At 42.9% G+C, this 17,518-nt stretch overlaps 1 protein-coding gene across 1 annotated transcript in view; it reads right to left on the bottom strand.

Moving 5' to 3' along the window:
* Positions 1-4,741, bottom strand: part of LOC109905979 (gamma-aminobutyric acid receptor subunit alpha-6-like) — a 31,764-nt gene extending 27,023 nt beyond the window's left edge. The window contains exons 1-5 of the mRNA XM_020503614.2: positions 4,527-4,741; positions 4,174-4,292; positions 2,455-2,522; positions 2,107-2,327; positions 752-834 (exon numbers count right to left, since the gene is read on the bottom strand). Coding sequence (XP_020359203.1) covers positions 752-834; positions 2,107-2,327; positions 2,455-2,522; positions 4,174-4,292; positions 4,527-4,612 — 577 coding nt within the window. The 5' untranslated portion in view covers positions 4,613-4,741. The remainder of the gene's footprint in view (positions 1-751; positions 835-2,106; positions 2,328-2,454; positions 2,523-4,173; positions 4,293-4,526) is intronic.
* Positions 4,742-17,518: the final 12,777 nt, after the last annotated feature.

The following is a 17,518-nucleotide window of genomic DNA, read 5'->3' as shown; positions in this document are numbered from 1 at the left end:
ACCACAAGCTTGACACTGGGTGACGGTAATGGTAGTATTTTTCTCAAAACAAACTAGTATTTTTTTTATTTTTACAAATTGGGATATATTGAGTACATCTACACATTTCAGACAGAAGATGTGGTATATTATCTGTAACAAATACAAGGCAGTGTTAATAGGACCACCTTTAAAACAGACCCTTATTTACCACTTTATTTGCTGGTATACCCCTTTTAAACATATCACTGGGTAGCTGGTGGATTGGGGGGGTTTGGGGGTGTTGTTAAACCATGGGGGCTGTTTGCATTTAACATTATGGAGGTGATAAACAACATATAAAGAAAAGTCTGCAAAAAGTTGGCGGGATGCTGAAGTTGGCGGAAAAACGGTGTGTGAAAGGTGTATAGGTGGGTTTAAATTTGTCATGTTTTTAAAAATCCCTACCCCTTTCAGATACACCAAAAAGCAGGGGAAAAGAAGCCGGCTGGTAAATTGGTGTGATCTGTGTATTCAAATATGCATTTTTATAAACAGGACAAAGAACTGCTAGAGCATGTAAACACATAAACCGTGTCAGGTTTAATATCTGCTAAGAAACGATATAGTCGGATTTGCATTGGGGTTTATTTCAATGCATAGTGTTCCGAAGTATGCATGGCCTACAATTTATTAGTCTCATGAGAAGAATGAAGAACCGTTTTTTTTAAGTCACTTCTCAAGTCACTTCTATTACAATAGACTTAAAGTATATCATATCATACATACTTACAGCTTCCAAACTTGAGAGGGCATGCATGTCCATCCATGGGGAAGTCCACAAGCTTCATGGGACACTCTGCACTGATAGTCAACCTATGGGGATACATACATCTAAACATATTGAAACTAATGGGAGTTGGAGAGAGTAGGGACCCCTCCAAACAGAAAACAAACATGTATCATATCCATAAAGTGGATAACTACTTTTAGGATGGATACTGTAGGTAGGCTGAGTAGCACATGCTGACTAAACCAGCTCCATCATGCGCATGTTGATTTTGTCTATCCCCACCAGATGCGTTCATGACACGCTGGTTAAAATACCAAAACCAACTGTGAACCAACTATATTATTTTGGGGACAGGTCGAAACCCATTAAACATTCATGGACATTTAGCTAGCTTGTTGTTGCTAGCTAATTTGTCTTGGGAGATAAACACTGGGTTGTTATTTTTTACCTGAAATGCATATGTGACCCATTTCAGGAAGGTATGTCGAACGTCACTACATCACAGGAGAGGCATTTGAACGTTTTTAATTTTTTTATCAAAATGCTTTTTGGGCAGAAATGCCTTCTGGAACATGTTGTGAACTTTCATGTGCCTTCATAACAAACGTGTATGCCATCTGCAAATACAAATAAAATTGTTACATTTCTAGAATTTTGAGTCACACAAAAGCGTATGTTCTCTACTCTGACCTTTATCCACAGATAAAACGGGAAACTTAGTTTTTAGTTTTTCTTTGATTAATTTATCCTTGTTCATTCTCCTTCTGCTCCCCCTCCTTCTTTTGCTTCTCCTTCTTCTTCTGTGGATTTTATACAGCGTTTGGCAACCAACTTTAAGGTGCATTTCCGCCACCAACTGGACTGAAGTGTGGCTTAAACTCTCAATCACCCAGGTGGGTTAGTAGGTGTCTAAAAACCAATGAGTAGATGGGAGAGGCAGGACTTGCAGTGCATCAAGCATCTAAAATATAATATATTTTAGCACCTGGCTTCGCAGATGCCCGCGATCAGTTTGGATGTATGTGTACATTTATTTTGCAACGCTCACACACCCAACGCTGATTGTTTGGACAGGATGTTGGAGCGGCAGGGTAGCCTAGTGGTTAGAGCGTTGGACTAGTAACCGGAAGGTTGCAAGTTCAAATCCCCGACCTGACAAGGTACAAATCTGTCGTTCTGCCCTTGAACAGGCAGTTAACCCACTGTTCCTAGGACGTCATTGAAAATAAGTATTTGTTCTTAACTGACTTGCCTAGTTAAATAAAGGTAAAAAAAAAAAAAGTTAGCAAGGTGAAAAACTGGCATGCTGGGTAATGTATGCATCATGGTGTAAAGCATTTTGGTGTATGTAGTACCTCATGGTGTAAAGAATCGTGCCGTTCTTCATGATGCGGAACAACCTGTTGGGGGCAGTCATGTTGTGTGCCACAGACTTCTTGCCATTCCTGAAGAAGGTGTCAGGAGTCCACACATTGGCGACCATCATGTTGTTGAGTCGGAGGATCTCAATAGGACCCTCGTACCTCAGCCTCCTGTCGACCCATGTCTGTCTGAAGAACACGTCCATGGTGTACTCCTGAGGAAGCAGAACCAGTTAATCGTTGTCTTTTTCTTCTTCTATGAAACGTTAAGTGTATTGTCTACACAAATCAAACTTTTTTTAGGCTATTCATCTGTATCAAGTTGTTGATTCGGGTACATACCATTTCAACATCAGAGACAGGCCCGAAACTTGTCACATAAATGTCTGTTTTCACCTCTGTCACCGGACCTAATTGAGAGAAAAATTCTATCAGTTTCACAATATCTAGAATGTAATTTCACAGCATAGCCCCAAGCCACTGTGCTTCTGCATCTGCATTGGTTGCTCTTTGGGGTTTTAGGCTGGGTATCTGAAATGCACTTTGTGACAACTGCTGACTTAAAAAGGGCTTTATAAAATGAATGTGATTAATTGATTGATTTGAAGTGACCGTACAGTGCCTTGAACTTTTTTCACATTTCGTTGCATTACAAAGTGGGATTAAAATAGATTTCATTTTATTTACACAAAATACTCCATAATGTCAAGGTATGTTAGTGTTTTATTTGTCATGAATCTTTCACAAACGTTACAATTGATCTTGCACTTTGATGTTACAGAGTATTTTGTGAAGATTGTTGACATAAAATGACAAATCCATTTTAGTCACACTTTGTAACAATATAATGTGAAGAAATCCAAGGGGTCTGGTATACTTTCTACAAGCACTCTAGTTCTGGTTTATTAGGCTACTCTTTATGAATCAATCCTCAATTGATTTTATGTAGAACTTGTGTTATTCACATGTAGGCCTGTCATGGAATAATATGTCAAACATAAAACCTCAGTAACAGCCTAACATTGGCCAAAGGTTGGGTTGGTAGTGCTGTGGAGATGTGTGCCAAAACCCTACAGTATATGCAATAGCATGCAACGTATGCTTACCTAATAACCCGCATCAGATTCTAAAATTTTATATAATGGAGTGAACCTGATATAAATAGGTTTAAATCGTAAATTTCTGGGAGTAAGCCGATCAGTATCTAACCTATGCACACTTGGTGAGTTTTGAAATTTACGCGCACTAAGGTAGAATCTTTTTGAGGGTGGAGTTGAAGGACGTATCCTACGGTAGGCTATTTTCAAACGCACCGTCAAGTCTATAATGAACGAAAAATGTGTTACTTTTTCGTTATTAATTCACATTCAAGCATACAGTCTTTAAACATGTGTGTGTCTGGTACTTGGTGCTCGTGGAGAATTTGACACAAGAAAACGACACTGCACTCTTTCTATTTAAATAGTGCAATAAGCGGCTTTCCCCACGGCAATTAGACGACATATCTAAACTCGCTTAAACATTTGAAGGTAGCCTACCGTTTTCATTCGCACACAAGAATCAAAGCAGTGATTATAAGAAAGTGTTAATTCAGGTCATGAACGACTAGCTTTTGAAACAAGGAATGTCGTGTCACATCTGTGGGAGGCAGTAGTCGTGGCTCAGTGGAGGAACATGTTTCATTTGAAACAGTAGGCTACGGAAAAGCTCATGCCCTCTGGTTGAAAAATACAATGTGATTTTGATCTGTCAACCTCATAGCCTATTTAAACAACTCAAATCAATAAAATTGATTTATAAAGCCCTTTTTACATCAGCAGATGTCACAAAGTGCAATACAGAAACCCAGCCTAAAACCCCAAACAGCAAGCAATGCAGAAGCTTGGTGGCTTGGAAAAACTCACTAGAAAGGCAGGAACCTAGGAAGAACCCTAGAGAGGAACCAGGCTCTGAGGCATTGGTACAATAGTGGAAATCATAGTCGCTCATCTCTTTGAGCCACTGTAGCACACAAACTAATTGGACAGCCGAAAACTGTCACCGTTTCAGGTATGTACCTACCCCCAAATCCAGGTCGCAGTCTGTTGTCATACCCGTCCAGGAGTCTGTCTAAAATGCGTGTGAAATTCTCGGGATATATTCTGTCATCCTTTTTTATCGTTCCAGAGATTCTCTTTACACTGAAAAACGACACAAATAATCAAAATGATTTGTTATCGTGAAATTACAGTAGCCTCTCCGATACCCAAGCTATGGATGACAAAATTAGCATTAGGGAGTCGATTTTATCACAATTACAGCACTTTCAGATTTCAGCACCTAGAGTCTTCAGGACCATGGGCAGTGGCACCAGCGCAGCGCCAATCTGACAGGAAAAAATATTCCCCCCCAGATCATGTATCCTCGGAACTCACCAAGCAATCAAGCAGAAAAAGTAGAAGAGAGTCGAAATGTAACTGGGGTACATCGCAGTTACCATCTCCTTCTTGGCAGAAACCATCTTTGCATGCCATACTTTAAGCCTCTTCACATCTCCATTCGCTAAATGTATTGTCCCAACATGGAAAGATTAAAGCCAGAGAGACAGAGAGAGAGGAATGGCGCCAAAGCAACTCCAGCAGCATCTCCCGCTATCGCCAAGGGGGGGGGGGGGGGGAAGCCAGGGTCAGCTGAGCATCTGAACGCGTGCACCTTTCCTGCTGTCGCCCGATGACTAAACCAAAAACAATCTTCTCTCAGTTGTTGGCATCCACCCCAAGTCCAGTAGGTATCCTCTGTTTCACACCACGGTTTGACTTGAGAGATGAGAATAGACGTGAACACTGCTGCGTTGAAACGCAAGGTTTTATGGAAAAATTGGGTTGTCCGTCTACCGCGCAATAAATCCAGTGGTGAGACCAACATGGAGAGAATAAGGGCGCAACAACCAGCTTTCGATTGAAGATCTGGCTGCTTGTAGTTAGTTACTCCCCCACCCACCCCCCAGAGCTCAATGAAACACATCTGATGTTGTCAAAGCCATGATCACAATAGTGCTGTTACACTTTTTCGTTTAGAGTGGGCCATATGCTCAGCCATATTAGGCTAAATATTATTTGGTGAGAAAATGCCAAATACTCAGTTTTAGATTGTGAACTAAATGTATGTTTGTCCATCACTTCACCTCACCTAAAGTAATTGATGAGAAGTAAGGAGTCCTGAGTCTGTATAAGACTGAACAATTTATTAATCTACAGCCTAAATTCAAATTGGTCAGTTTTGTCGCAATACGCAGTCAGGAATACACACACAGTAGTGTAGAGGAACTGGCCACATGCCACTTCACAGATTTCTCTGCACCCGAGAGATGAACTTCAGAGTGCGTGTGTCATATCTTTACAGATAAGGAGGGATTTGGCAAAAAAAGTGTTTGTGCCTGTCACAGTTTATAGTGAACCCCTAACTCCACACAACACATTATTTAAAGTGCCCCAGCACACAGCCCCAACACAGATGACCAGGACAGGTAAGTATACTCAAAGGCAAGTTTTATTCCCAATTCATAGGTTAACATACTGGACTCCCCCTTTCCTACCTCCCACAACAGACTGTACTAACTCACTGCCGGTGCTTCTAAATCACACCAGCCCCGCAACCCACTTATTCTATCAATCTGTCTCATCTCATTCCTTGACATGCCCATGTCTGTGTGTGCCCCTCTGAGTCTACGCCCCTGAAGGTTTGGTGTGGGTAAAATGTTAAGGGACAGACAAGATGCCTGGTTTCCACGAACCTGGTTATGCCACTTGGCTTTTAAAGTGCAGCTGCTCTGCAACCAGACAGGACATAACTGTCCAGGCTCTTACACAGTACTGCCTCTAACAGAGGAGACGCTAATTAGGACTCGGTGGTTGGGAGGCTGAACAACGTGTTGGCAACTCAGGAGGTTGTTTTGGAGCTAGAAATGTGCATAGAGTGAACAGAGTGAACCTGATATGATGCCCTGTTCCAGGAGTCATCATCTAGTTTCAACCGCTGGGCCGTTTTTTCCTTGAGTGGATGGTCTGGGGGCCGAAACATAATTACAAATCATTTATTGATTACATATTTAATGTATGAAGCCCAAAACGGATATCATGTTTGACTCAAACGTAGTCATTTCAGCCTTACTTACATTTGTATACGACCACGTGTGCCTCTGTTATGTGTGGGAATACTTGGGAACAGATTTCTTCAAGTAAATTCACTTGGAACACATTCCCTGGTGTTTTTACAGTCTTTTATGTCCAACAATGGAAATGTAATAAAAAAAAACATTAATTAGATTTTCTCAGAAAACTTGAGGGGCCGCCAATTGGGGAACCCTGCCCTATTCCCTATAGTGTTTTACTTTCGGCCAGTGCCCATAGGACTCTGATCAAAAGTAGTGCACACTACAAGGAAAAGTAGTGCACTATATTCGGAATAGGATGCAATTTGGCATGGAGACTTAGAATCATGTGGTAACAGAGCAGTTCCCTAACTTCTACACACAACCCTGCCGCTAACTATGGTCCACCAACCATACACTGAAGCATCGCTTCTTTCATTGTGGGGCTTTGATCCAACTACAACACTTTATATTGTTGTTAATCCATTCGGCACGTAGCCTAGTGGTGTGGCCAGTAACCGAAAGGGCACTGATTCTAATTCCAGAGCTGACTTGGTGAAACATTTGTCAATGTGCCCTTGAGCAATGGCACTTAACTGTAATACCTCCTGTAAGTCGCTCTGGTCTGCTAAAGTATACAAATATTAAAACGTGTATGTTTCACTTGAGGACTCTGGGCATGAACAGAATTAGACATATATGTATTAATATTCATAAATGTGTGCAATGGAATGTCGTAAAATGTCATATTGTGACAGGAGTGCTTTGGTTAAAATGCATGCAAGGTTTTTATGCTATCTTGACCTTTCCTAGTATGTCCTGACCTGTCTTAGAGAGAACAACATGTATTGTACTGTGCATTTTCTAGCCAAAAAACAAGGGATGTTGTTTTAGCCTTGAGACAATAACTTGTGAGGTTAGGATGGTGATGACCGAAATCAACATGTATACCTTGTGTGTGTTCGTATATGTATACCTTGTGTGTGTTTGGTAGTCCACGTCCCAGGACTCCTTGAAACATGTTCCCTTGCTCTGTAAGCTATATACCCTGCAGCAATAATGACTGCTATGATAACCTAGTTTCTCACCAATGTGTGTGTGTGTTCCTTCCATCCTGTGTATGCATGTGCGTGTGTGTGTGTGTGTGTGTGTGATGTGCTTGCGAATACATGTGTGGTGTGTGGTTGTTTTTGAGCATGTGTGCAGGCGTGCGTGTAGGTGTGTGTGGCTATAAGCATGTGTGTACATCCATGCTAAAAAATATGCTTGCTTAAAACCTAAATGCCAGAGAGAAAATATATATATTTTTGTGTGCAAAGTTTTCCCCCGACATTTTCCCCCGATTTATAGATTTTACAGTCAATCTTCACATTTTTGGTGTTTAAACAGAAAATGAAGCAACACAAATGCCATTGTAGCTGTGTATTTTCTATGTCATTGTGTGTCATTTGTTTAGGTAATTGCATTGGGCACAAAGAACGTAATGGGCAGGTAGAGAAAGAAAGCAGCCACTTTGCACCGGGGGGTGCGATTGATGAGGCTACATGGCGGCGTTGGCACATGGAGCTAATGAGTTGGAACTGTGAATCAAGCTGTCTAGTGATCACACCCCAGCCAAAGACTGACATGTTGTGCCTCTGTTCAGGGAACAAGTATAGGCAAAGAGAGAAAGTGGAAAGATAGTATGTTTCCGAGCTAAAACACTCCGCAGGAAGAATGAATATGTTATTGACTGGGTGATTGTCGTGATCATCCAATTCCTCACCAGCACCATCATCATCATCATCACTAAAAGAGATCTCCAACAGTGAAAACCTTTCTATTTATATATTTATGAAGATTTCTATTCATTTGATAATGTGCCGACATTCTAAACAATGTGTCTAAGATAAATCACCAAACCTAGCATGAGCTTTGAAAGCTCACTAGTGCCACATCATGTAATGTTATTACATTTGGGAATTTCTCTGAATTGTGGGGCATCTTGTAGACCAGCGTTTCTCAAACTGTCCCCCCCAAAAAAAATCAGCTGTGATGTGCTATGGCAAAAACCAAAGTGTGCACCCAGGGGGGGCCTCAGGACCGAGTTTGGGAGACCCTGTTGTGGACTAGCGCATTTTAATTAATTTAACATCTTTCGAATAGATTTACAATGGCAGGAAATTACAGTCTCATGTGGCTAACCTTAATGTGCACATTAGATCTGATGGCAAGCAAAACAAGGCTCCACATGCTGCAGCATGTCATGGTGCTTCAGGAACTAAAACGATGGCACAGTTATTGTAACACGCAGAGTTTGGTGTGGTGTGTCAATGTTCTATCTAACTCAAGTTTATGATGATGTCACTTGGTTTCCATCCCATTTGCTGTGGCTCAGCAAAAAAGCCCCAGCACAAGTGTTGTGCATACATCTGCTGCTACTGGTGGGGGGGCGGGTGCTGCCGTGGAAACGGATGAGGAAGTGATGCAGGATGCACACTGTGACCATGTTTCCATGATACCCTCATGAGGAGGCAAGGAGACGTGTACAAAGAGGAAAAAGAGAAAAGAGCAGCTTACAGCGCCACAAAGCAGTCTGATAAAACTACACAAGTGTTGTGTAGATGTTTTTTGGCTGCCAGACTTTTACGCAAAGTGACTTAGAAACCAAGCACCAATAGAGATATCAAAATAATAAATTGTGCCCTGGGAAGGTCACACCTCTCAAAGACAACTGATAAAGGAAGAAAGAGAGGATGATGTTAAAGACCAACATTCATAGGAATTCCCTGACGGTGACTGTAAGTACCAACTCACAGCCCCCTTCTTCTTAATGTTATTATTGCTCTGGGGCTATTGTCGGTAACATTACCCTGGCTTTCTGTCCATTACAGAAGCACAACCATTCCCATTCAAATTCCATGTCTGTTGTATGTCAATAAAGTGTCCCCGTGTGTTACTTTGTGAGGTTGCCTCATCCCCCCTGACCGGGCGAGGTGCTAGCGGGTCACAGATCAGCCGAAACAGAGTCGCTCTCTATCAAACATGTTTCCTACATTGAGCCCAAACTGAAATAGTTAGTGCTGTGCGTAGTGGTTGGAACGCAGAGCAATGCCCTCAAAGAGAAAGCCTTTCTGGAAACACTTCCATAGACACCCACACAGTACATGTATACTGCCAATATCCAAGTAAAAAAATGAGAAATTTGACATGTCTGAGTTACTCTCACACATAAGTATTGACATGTATCGTAGGAAAATGTGCTCACGTCTCAGAAGGAGACAATTCTTTGCAACAAGTTTGAGGCCATTGGTCTACAGGTAGCTGAAATCTCTCCAGTCTATCTAGAGCAATCTCATCTGAAGGTCGTTGAGATGGTGTAGTTTTAATCAGGGAAGGTTGTCATACTTCTCATGAAGGTGCAAGGTGCACTGCAGAAGCCATGAGGTAGTCTGCCAAACAAATCAAAACAAATTTTCCTTACAGTGAAATGCTTACTTACAAGCCCTTAACCAACAATGCAGTTTAAAGAAAATACCTAAAAAAAAATAAAAAAAATAAAAAAAATTAAGGGATAAGAAAAACAAAGAATTAAAGAGCAGCAGTAAATAACAATAGTGGGGCTATATACAGGGGGTACTGGTTCAGAGTCAATGTGTCAATGTGCGGGGAACTGGGGTCAAGGTAGTTGAGGCAATGATGTACATGCAGGTAGGGTAATTAAAGTGGCTACGCATAGATAATAACAGAGAGTAACAGCAGAGTAATCAAATAGCTAATCCAATACTCTGGGTAGCCATTTGATTAGCTGTTCAGGAGTCATATTTTTTATTTATTTTTATTTCACCTTTATTTAACCAGGTAGGCAAGTTGAGAACAAATTCTCATTTACAACTGCGACCTGGCCAAGATAAAGCAAAGCAGTTCGACACATGTAACAACATAAAGTCTATATACAATGTGAGCATTGAGGTGAGATAAGGGAGGTAAAGGCAGTAAATAGGCCATGGTGGCGAAGTAAATGCAATATAGCAATTAAAACACTGGAATTGTAGATTTGACAGTAGATGAGTGTGCAAAGTAGAAATACTGGCGTGCAAAGGAGCAAAATAAAATAATAAATTAATACAGTAGGGGAGGAGGTAGTTGTTTGGGCTGTTTATAGATGGGCTATGTACAGTTGCAGTGATCTGTGAGCTACTCTGACAGCTGGTGCTTAAAGCTAGTGAGGAAGATAAGTGTTTCCAGTTTCAGAGATTTTTGTAGTTCGTTCCAGTCATTGGCAGCAGAGAACTGAAAGGAGAGGTGACCAAAGGTAGGAATTGGCTTTGGGGGTGACAAGTGAGATATACCTGCTGGAACGTGTGCTACAGGTGGGTGCAGCTATGGTGACCAGCGAGCAGAGATAAGGCGGGACTTTACCTAGCAGGGTCTTGTAGATGACCTGGAGCCAGTGGGTTTGCCGACGAGTATGAAGCGAGGGCCATCCAACGAGAGCGTACAGGTCGCAGTGGTGGGATGGCACTGTGATAGACTGCATCCAATTTGTTGAGTAGGGTGTTGGAGGCTATTTTGTAAATTACATCGCCAAAGTCGAGGATCGGTAAGATGGTCAGTTTAACAAGGGTATGTTTGGCAGCATGAGTGAAGGATGCTTTGATGCGAAATAGGAAGCCAATTCTAGATTTAACTTTGGATTGGAGATGTTTTTTGTGAGTCTGGAAGGAGAGGTTACAGTCTAACCAGACACTTAGGTATTTGTAGTTGTCCACATTTGTAGTTGTCAGAACCATCCAGAGTAGTGATGCTGGACGGGCGGGCAGGTGCAGGCAGCACCTGATCGGTTGAAGAGCATGCATTTAGTTTTACTTGTATTTAAGAGAAGTTGGAGTCAATGCAAGGAGAGTTGTATGGCCTTGGCCAGGTCAACGGCTGCACAGTATTGTTTCTTATCGATGGCGGTTAAGATATCATTTAGAACCTTGAGCGTGCCTGAGGTGCACCCATGACCAGCTCTGAAACCAGATTGTATAGCGGAGAAGGTACGGTGGGATTCGAAATGGTCGGTGATCTGTTTATTAACTTGGCCTTCGAAGACCTTAGAAAGGCAGGGAAGGATAGATATAGGTCTGTAGCAGTTTGGGTCAAGAGTGTCCCCTCCTTTGAAGAGGGGGATGACCGCAGCTGCTTTCCAATCTTTGGGAATCTCAGACGACACGAAAGAGAGGTTGAACAGGCTAGTAATAGGGGTTGCAACAATTTTGTCAGATAACTTTAGAAAGAAAGGGTCCAGATTGTCTAGCCCGGCTGATTTGTGGGCATCCAGATTTTGCAGCTCTTTCAGAACATCAGCTGACTGGATTTGGGAGAAGGAGAAATGGGGAAGGCTTGAGCGAGTTGCTATGGGGGGTGCAGGGCTGTTGACCGGGGTAGGGGTAGCCAAGTGGAAAGCATGGGCAGCCGTAGAAAAATGCTTATTGAAATGGTCAATTATAGTGGATTTATTGGTGGTGACAGAGTTTCCTATCCTCAGTGCAGTGGGTAGCTGGGAGGAGGTGCTCTTATTCTCCATGGACTTTACAATGTCCCAGAACCTATTTGAGTTTGTGTTGCAGGAAGCAAATTTCTGTTTGAAAAAGCTAGCTTTTCTAACTGCCTGTGTATATTGGTTTCTAACTTCCCTAAAAAGTTGCATTTTACTGAGCTGTTCGATGCTAATGCTGAACGCCACAGGATGTTTTTGTGCTGGTCATTGGCAGTCAGGTCTGGAGAGAACCAAGGGCTTTATCTGTTCCTGGTTCTAAATTTCTTGAATGGGGCATGCTTATTTAAGATGGTGAGGAAGGCATTTAAAAAAAATTACCAGGCATCTTCTACTGACGGGATGAGGTCGATATCCTTCCAGGATACCCAGGCCAGGTCGATTAGAAAGGCCTGCTCGCTGAAGTGTTTCAGGGAGCCTTTGATTGGGATGAGTGGAGGTCGATTGATCCCTGACCCATTACAGATGCAGGCAATGAGGCAGTGATCGCAGCGATATTGGTTGAAAACAGCAGAGATGTATTTAGAGGGCAGGTTGGTTAGGATGATATCTATGAGGGTGCCCGTGTTTACGGCTTTGGGGTTGTACCTGGTAGGTCCATTGATCATTTGTGTGAGATTGAGGGCATCAAGCTTAGATTGTAGGATGGCTTGTTGTTAAGCATGTCCCTGTTTAGGTCACCTAGCAGCACAAGCTCTGAAGATAGATGGGGGGCAATCAGTTCACATATGGTATCCAGACCACAGCTTGGGGCAGAGGGTGGTCTATAGCAGGCGGCAATGGTGAGAGACTTGTTTTTAGGGAGGTGGATTTTTAAAAGTAGAAGTTCAACTGTTTGGGTACAGACCTGGATAGTATAGGACAGAACTCTGCAGGCTATCTCTGCAGTAGATTGCAACACCGCCCCCTTTGGCCGTTCTATCTTGTCTGAAAGTTTTGTAGTTAGGGATGGAGATTTCTGAGTTATTGGTGGTCTTCCTAAGCCAGGATTCAGACACGGCTAAGAAATCCGGGTTGGCAGAGTGTGCTAAAGCAGTGAATAAAGCAAACTTAGGGAATAGTCTTTGAATGTTAACATGCATGAAACCAAGGCTTTTACAGTTACAGAATTAATCAAATGAGAGCGCCTGGGGAATAGGAGTGGAGCTAGGCAATGCTGGGCCTGGATTCACCTCTACATCGCCAGAGGAACAGAGGAGGAGTAGGATAAGGGTACAGCTAAAATCCATGAGAATTGGATGTCTAGGACGTCCGGAACAAAGAGTAAAAGGAGCAGGTTTCTGGGGGTGATAAAACAGATTCAAGGTATAATGTACAGACAAAGGTATGGTAGGATGTGAATACAGTGGAGGTAAACCTAGGCATTGAGTGATGATGAAAGAGATATTGTCTCTAGAAACATCATTGAAACCAGGTGATGTCGCATGAGTGGGTGGTGGAACTGAAGGGTTGGATAAGGTATAATGAGCAGGGCTAGAGGCTCTACAGTGGAATAAGCCAACAAACACTAACCTTGACAGCAATGGACAAGGCATATTGACATTAAGGAGAGGCATGCTTAGCCGAGTGATCATAACTTCTTATGGCTGCAGGGGCAGTATTGAGTAGTTTGGATGAAAGGTGCACAGAGGTGCCCATATTCAACGGCCTGCTCCTCAGTCATAGTTGCTAATATTTGCATATTATTATTAGTATTGGATAGAAAACACTCTAAAACTGTTTGAATTATGTCTGTGCGTATAACAAAACTCATATAGCAGGCAAAAACCTGAGAAATTCCACTTCCTGTTTTTTTTTCCTGGGGGTGGCAGATTTTCAACCAAGCTGTCATTGAAATGGCAGCGAGATATGGATGAGTTTTCACTTCCTACGCCTTCCACTAGATGTCAACAGTCAATAGAACTTTGTCTGATGACTCTAATGTGAAGGGGGGTCGAATGACACAGGAAATAGTCACCACTGCCACGAGTTGACCATGCATTCACTATGCGCGTTCACAGGGGAAGTACCTGCGTTCCACCGGTCATATGAAGTCGTTCTAATTCTCCGGTTGGAACATTATTCAAGATATATGTAAACAACATTCTAAAGATTGATTCAGTACATCGTTTGACATGTTTCTACTGACTGTTACAGAACTTTTGGACATTTCATCACGTTATAGTGGACGCACTTTGTGACTTTGGAATTGTTTACCAAACGCGCTAATTGGACATAAATAACGGACATTTTTTAACAAATCAAGCATTTATTGTGGACCTGGGATTCCTAGGACTGCATTCTGATGAAGTTCATCAAAGGTAAGGAAACATTTATCATGAATTTTCTGGTTTCTGTTGACTCCAACATGGCGGCTAATTTGGCTTCTGTTCTGAGCGCCGTCTCAGATTATTGCATGTGTTGCTTTCGCCATAAACGTTTTTGAAATATGAAACAGCGGTTGCATTAAGGAGAGGTATATTTATAATTCCATGTGTATAACTTGTATTATCATCTCCATTTATGATGAGCATTTCTGTTGAAACGATGTGGCTATGCAAAATCACTTCAAGTTTTTGGAACTAGTGAATCTAATAAACCAATCTAAACTCAGATTCTTTGATATAAATATGAACTTTATCAAACAAAACATGCATGTATTGTGTAACATGAAGTCCTATGAGTGTCATCTGATGAAGATAATTCAAGGTTAGTGATACATTTTATCTTTATTTCTGCTTTATGTGAATGCTATATTTTGCTGGAAAATGGCTGTGCTTATAGTGGTTTGGTGGAGACCTAACATAATCGTTTGTAGTGCTTTAGCTGAAAAGCCTATTTAAAATCGGACACTTTGGTGGGATTAACAACAAGATTACCTTTCAAATTATATAAAACACATGCATGTGTTAGGAATTGTAATTATGAGATTTCTGTGGTTTGAATTTGGCGCCCTCTATTTTCACTGGTAGTTGTCATATCGATCCCGCTATTGGGATTGCAGCCGTAACAAGATAAGGGTCCAGTGAGTAGTGAGGTTGGTTGGGGTAACGGCGATTCAGACAGCTAGCCGAGCCATGGGTAGCTAGCTAGCAGAAGATGGAGGTCTGTTTTTAGCCACCCCGTGCTTTTCCTTCGGTAGATTAGTGGGTTCCGTGTGGTAGAGGGGACCAATCCAATTGTCAAAATAGTTATAGTTATAGTGGCCCAAGAAGATTGTTCGATAGACCTGTTCAGATAGCAGCCGATATGCTCAAGACAGCTAACGATTAGCGGGCCGCAGTTAGCAGATGGGCGTTCAGGTTATGTCGCGATGGAGGGGCCAGTTGAATAACTCCCTCGGGCAGATAACGTCGGTATTTCAGTCATGAAGGCCCGGTGGGGCTCCGCATTGGCAGTAAAACGGGTCCGGATAGGTGATTGTAGCCCAGGAGTGGCTGATGGATCTCTTCAGCTGGCTAGCTCCGGGATAATTGGTGTTTGCTCCAGAATCGACATTAGCCAATAGTCACTCGGATAGCAGCTAGTTAGCTGTGTTACTTAGTTACTTATGGCTTGGGGGTAGAAGCTGTTTAGAAGCCTCTTGGACCTAGACTTGGCGTGCCGGTACCGCTTGCCGTGCAGTAGCAGAGGGAACTGTCTATGACTAGGGTGGCTGGAGTCTTTGACAATTTTTAGGGCCTTCCTCTGACACCGCCTGGTATAGATGTCCTGGATGGCAGAAAGCTTGGGCCCGGTGATGTACTGGGCCATACTCACTATCCTCTGTAGTGCCTTGCGATCGGAGACTGAGCAGCTGCCATACCAGGCAGTGATGCAACCCGTCAGGATGCTCTTGATGGTATAGCTGTAAAACCTTTTGAGGATCTGAGGACCCATGCCAAATATTTTAAGTCTCCCGAGGGGGAATAGGTTTCATTTTCCCCTCTCCATCGGTGGGGGCGTGCTCGGCCCTCCTTTTCCTGTAGTCCACAATCATCTCCTTTGTTGAGGGAGAGGTTATTGTCCTTGCACCACACGGTCAGGTCTCTGACCTCCTCCCTATAGGCTGTCTGATCGTTGTGGGTGATCAGGCCTACGACTGTTGTGTCATCAGCAAACTTACAGACAGACAGGAGAGGTTAAAAATGTCAGTGAAGACACTTGTCAGTTGGTCAGAGCATGCTCGGAGTACACGTCCTGGTAATCCGTCTGGCTCAGCGGCCTTGTGATTGTTTACCTGTTTGAAAGTCTTACTCATATCGTCTGCAGAGGGCGTGATCACACAGTCATCTGGAACAGCTGATGCTCTCATGCATGTTTCAGTGTTACTTGCCTCGAAGCGAGTATAGAAGTAATTTAGTTCGTATGGTAGGCTCGTGTCACTGGGCAGCTCTCGGCTGTGCTTCCCTTTGTAGTCTGTAATAGTTTGCAAGCCCTGCCACATCCAACGAGCGTCGGAGTCGGTGTAGGACGATCCGATCTTAGTCCTGCATTGACACTTTGCCTGTTTGATGGTTCGTCGGAGGGCACAGCAGGATTTCTTATAAGCTTCCGGGTTAGAGTCACACTCTTTGAAAGTCGCAGCTCTATCCTTTAGCTCAGTGCGAATGTTGCCTGTAATCCATTGCTTCTGGTTGGGGTATGTATGTGTACAGTCACTGTGGGGACAATGTTCTCGATGCACTTATTGATAAATCCAGTGACTGATGTGGTGTACCCCTCAATGCCATTGGAAGAATCCCAAAACAAGCCTGTAGTTTAGCATCTCTTTCATCTGACCACTTTTTTAGGGAGAGTTTTGTACGCATCTCCGTGTGTGGAGTGAAGGTGGTCTAGAATTTTTTTCCCCTCTGGTTGCACATTTAACATGCTGATAGAAATTCGGTAAAACTGATTTAAGTTTCCCTGCATTAAAGTCACCGGCCATTAGGAGAGCCGCCTCTGGATGAGTGTTTTCCTGTTTGCTTATGGCACATTGAGTGCGGTTTTAGTGCCATCCTCGCTCTGTGGTGGTATATAGACAGCTACGAAAAATACAGATAAACTCTCTAGGTAGATAGTTTGGTCTACAGCTTATCATGAGATACTCTACCTCAGGCGAGCCAAACTTTGAGACTCACTTAGATATCGTGCACCAGCTGTTGTTTACATAAATGCATAGGCCCCTGCCCCGTGTCTTACCAGAGGCTGCTGTTCTGTCTTGCCGATAAGAGTGTATAACCAGCCAGCTGAAGAGGAGGTGTAGCAAGGATCGGACCAAAATGCAGCATGGTAATTTTCATACATGTTTAATAACGAAATAAACACGAACAATACAAAACAAGAAACGTAACACGAAAACCGAAACAGCCTATTTTTTTAATTTTTATAAAAAATAATTTATTACCTTCAATACCATTCATTCTTTACAACTCATAACTTTCATTCATACTCCAATAATGGTATTTTAATTTAACTCAACAAAAACCCCAAACAAAACCTCAGGGGAGAATCTTCCCTCCCCGTCACCCTACCGTTCCCTATCTCCCCGTCCCTAATCTATCCCCTTACAAATCTAAATGACACCCAGCCCTAAACCCCCCTTCCACCTCTCCCGAGCAGCATGCTGCCCCCACTTCCTCTCCTCGCTCTTCATCCTCCCCCTCAAATCTCCTTCCACCCTCCTCACTATCCCTTCCACCCCCCAATCTCTCCCTGTCTTCACCATGTTCTGCCTGGCTTCCCACAGCCCCCGTTTAAAGAGACTCATGAGAAGCCAGAGCAGAAACCTGTCCCTATCCGTCCCTCTCGCTAAC

The sequence above is a fragment of the Oncorhynchus kisutch genome, linkage group LG15, assembly GCF_002021735.2.
Source record: "Oncorhynchus kisutch isolate 150728-3 linkage group LG15, Okis_V2, whole genome shotgun sequence".
Lineage (NCBI taxonomy): Eukaryota > Metazoa > Chordata > Actinopteri > Salmoniformes > Salmonidae > Oncorhynchus > Oncorhynchus kisutch.
Note: the sequence above shows the minus strand (reverse complement) of the source record. Positions and strands in the feature narration are given on the sequence as shown.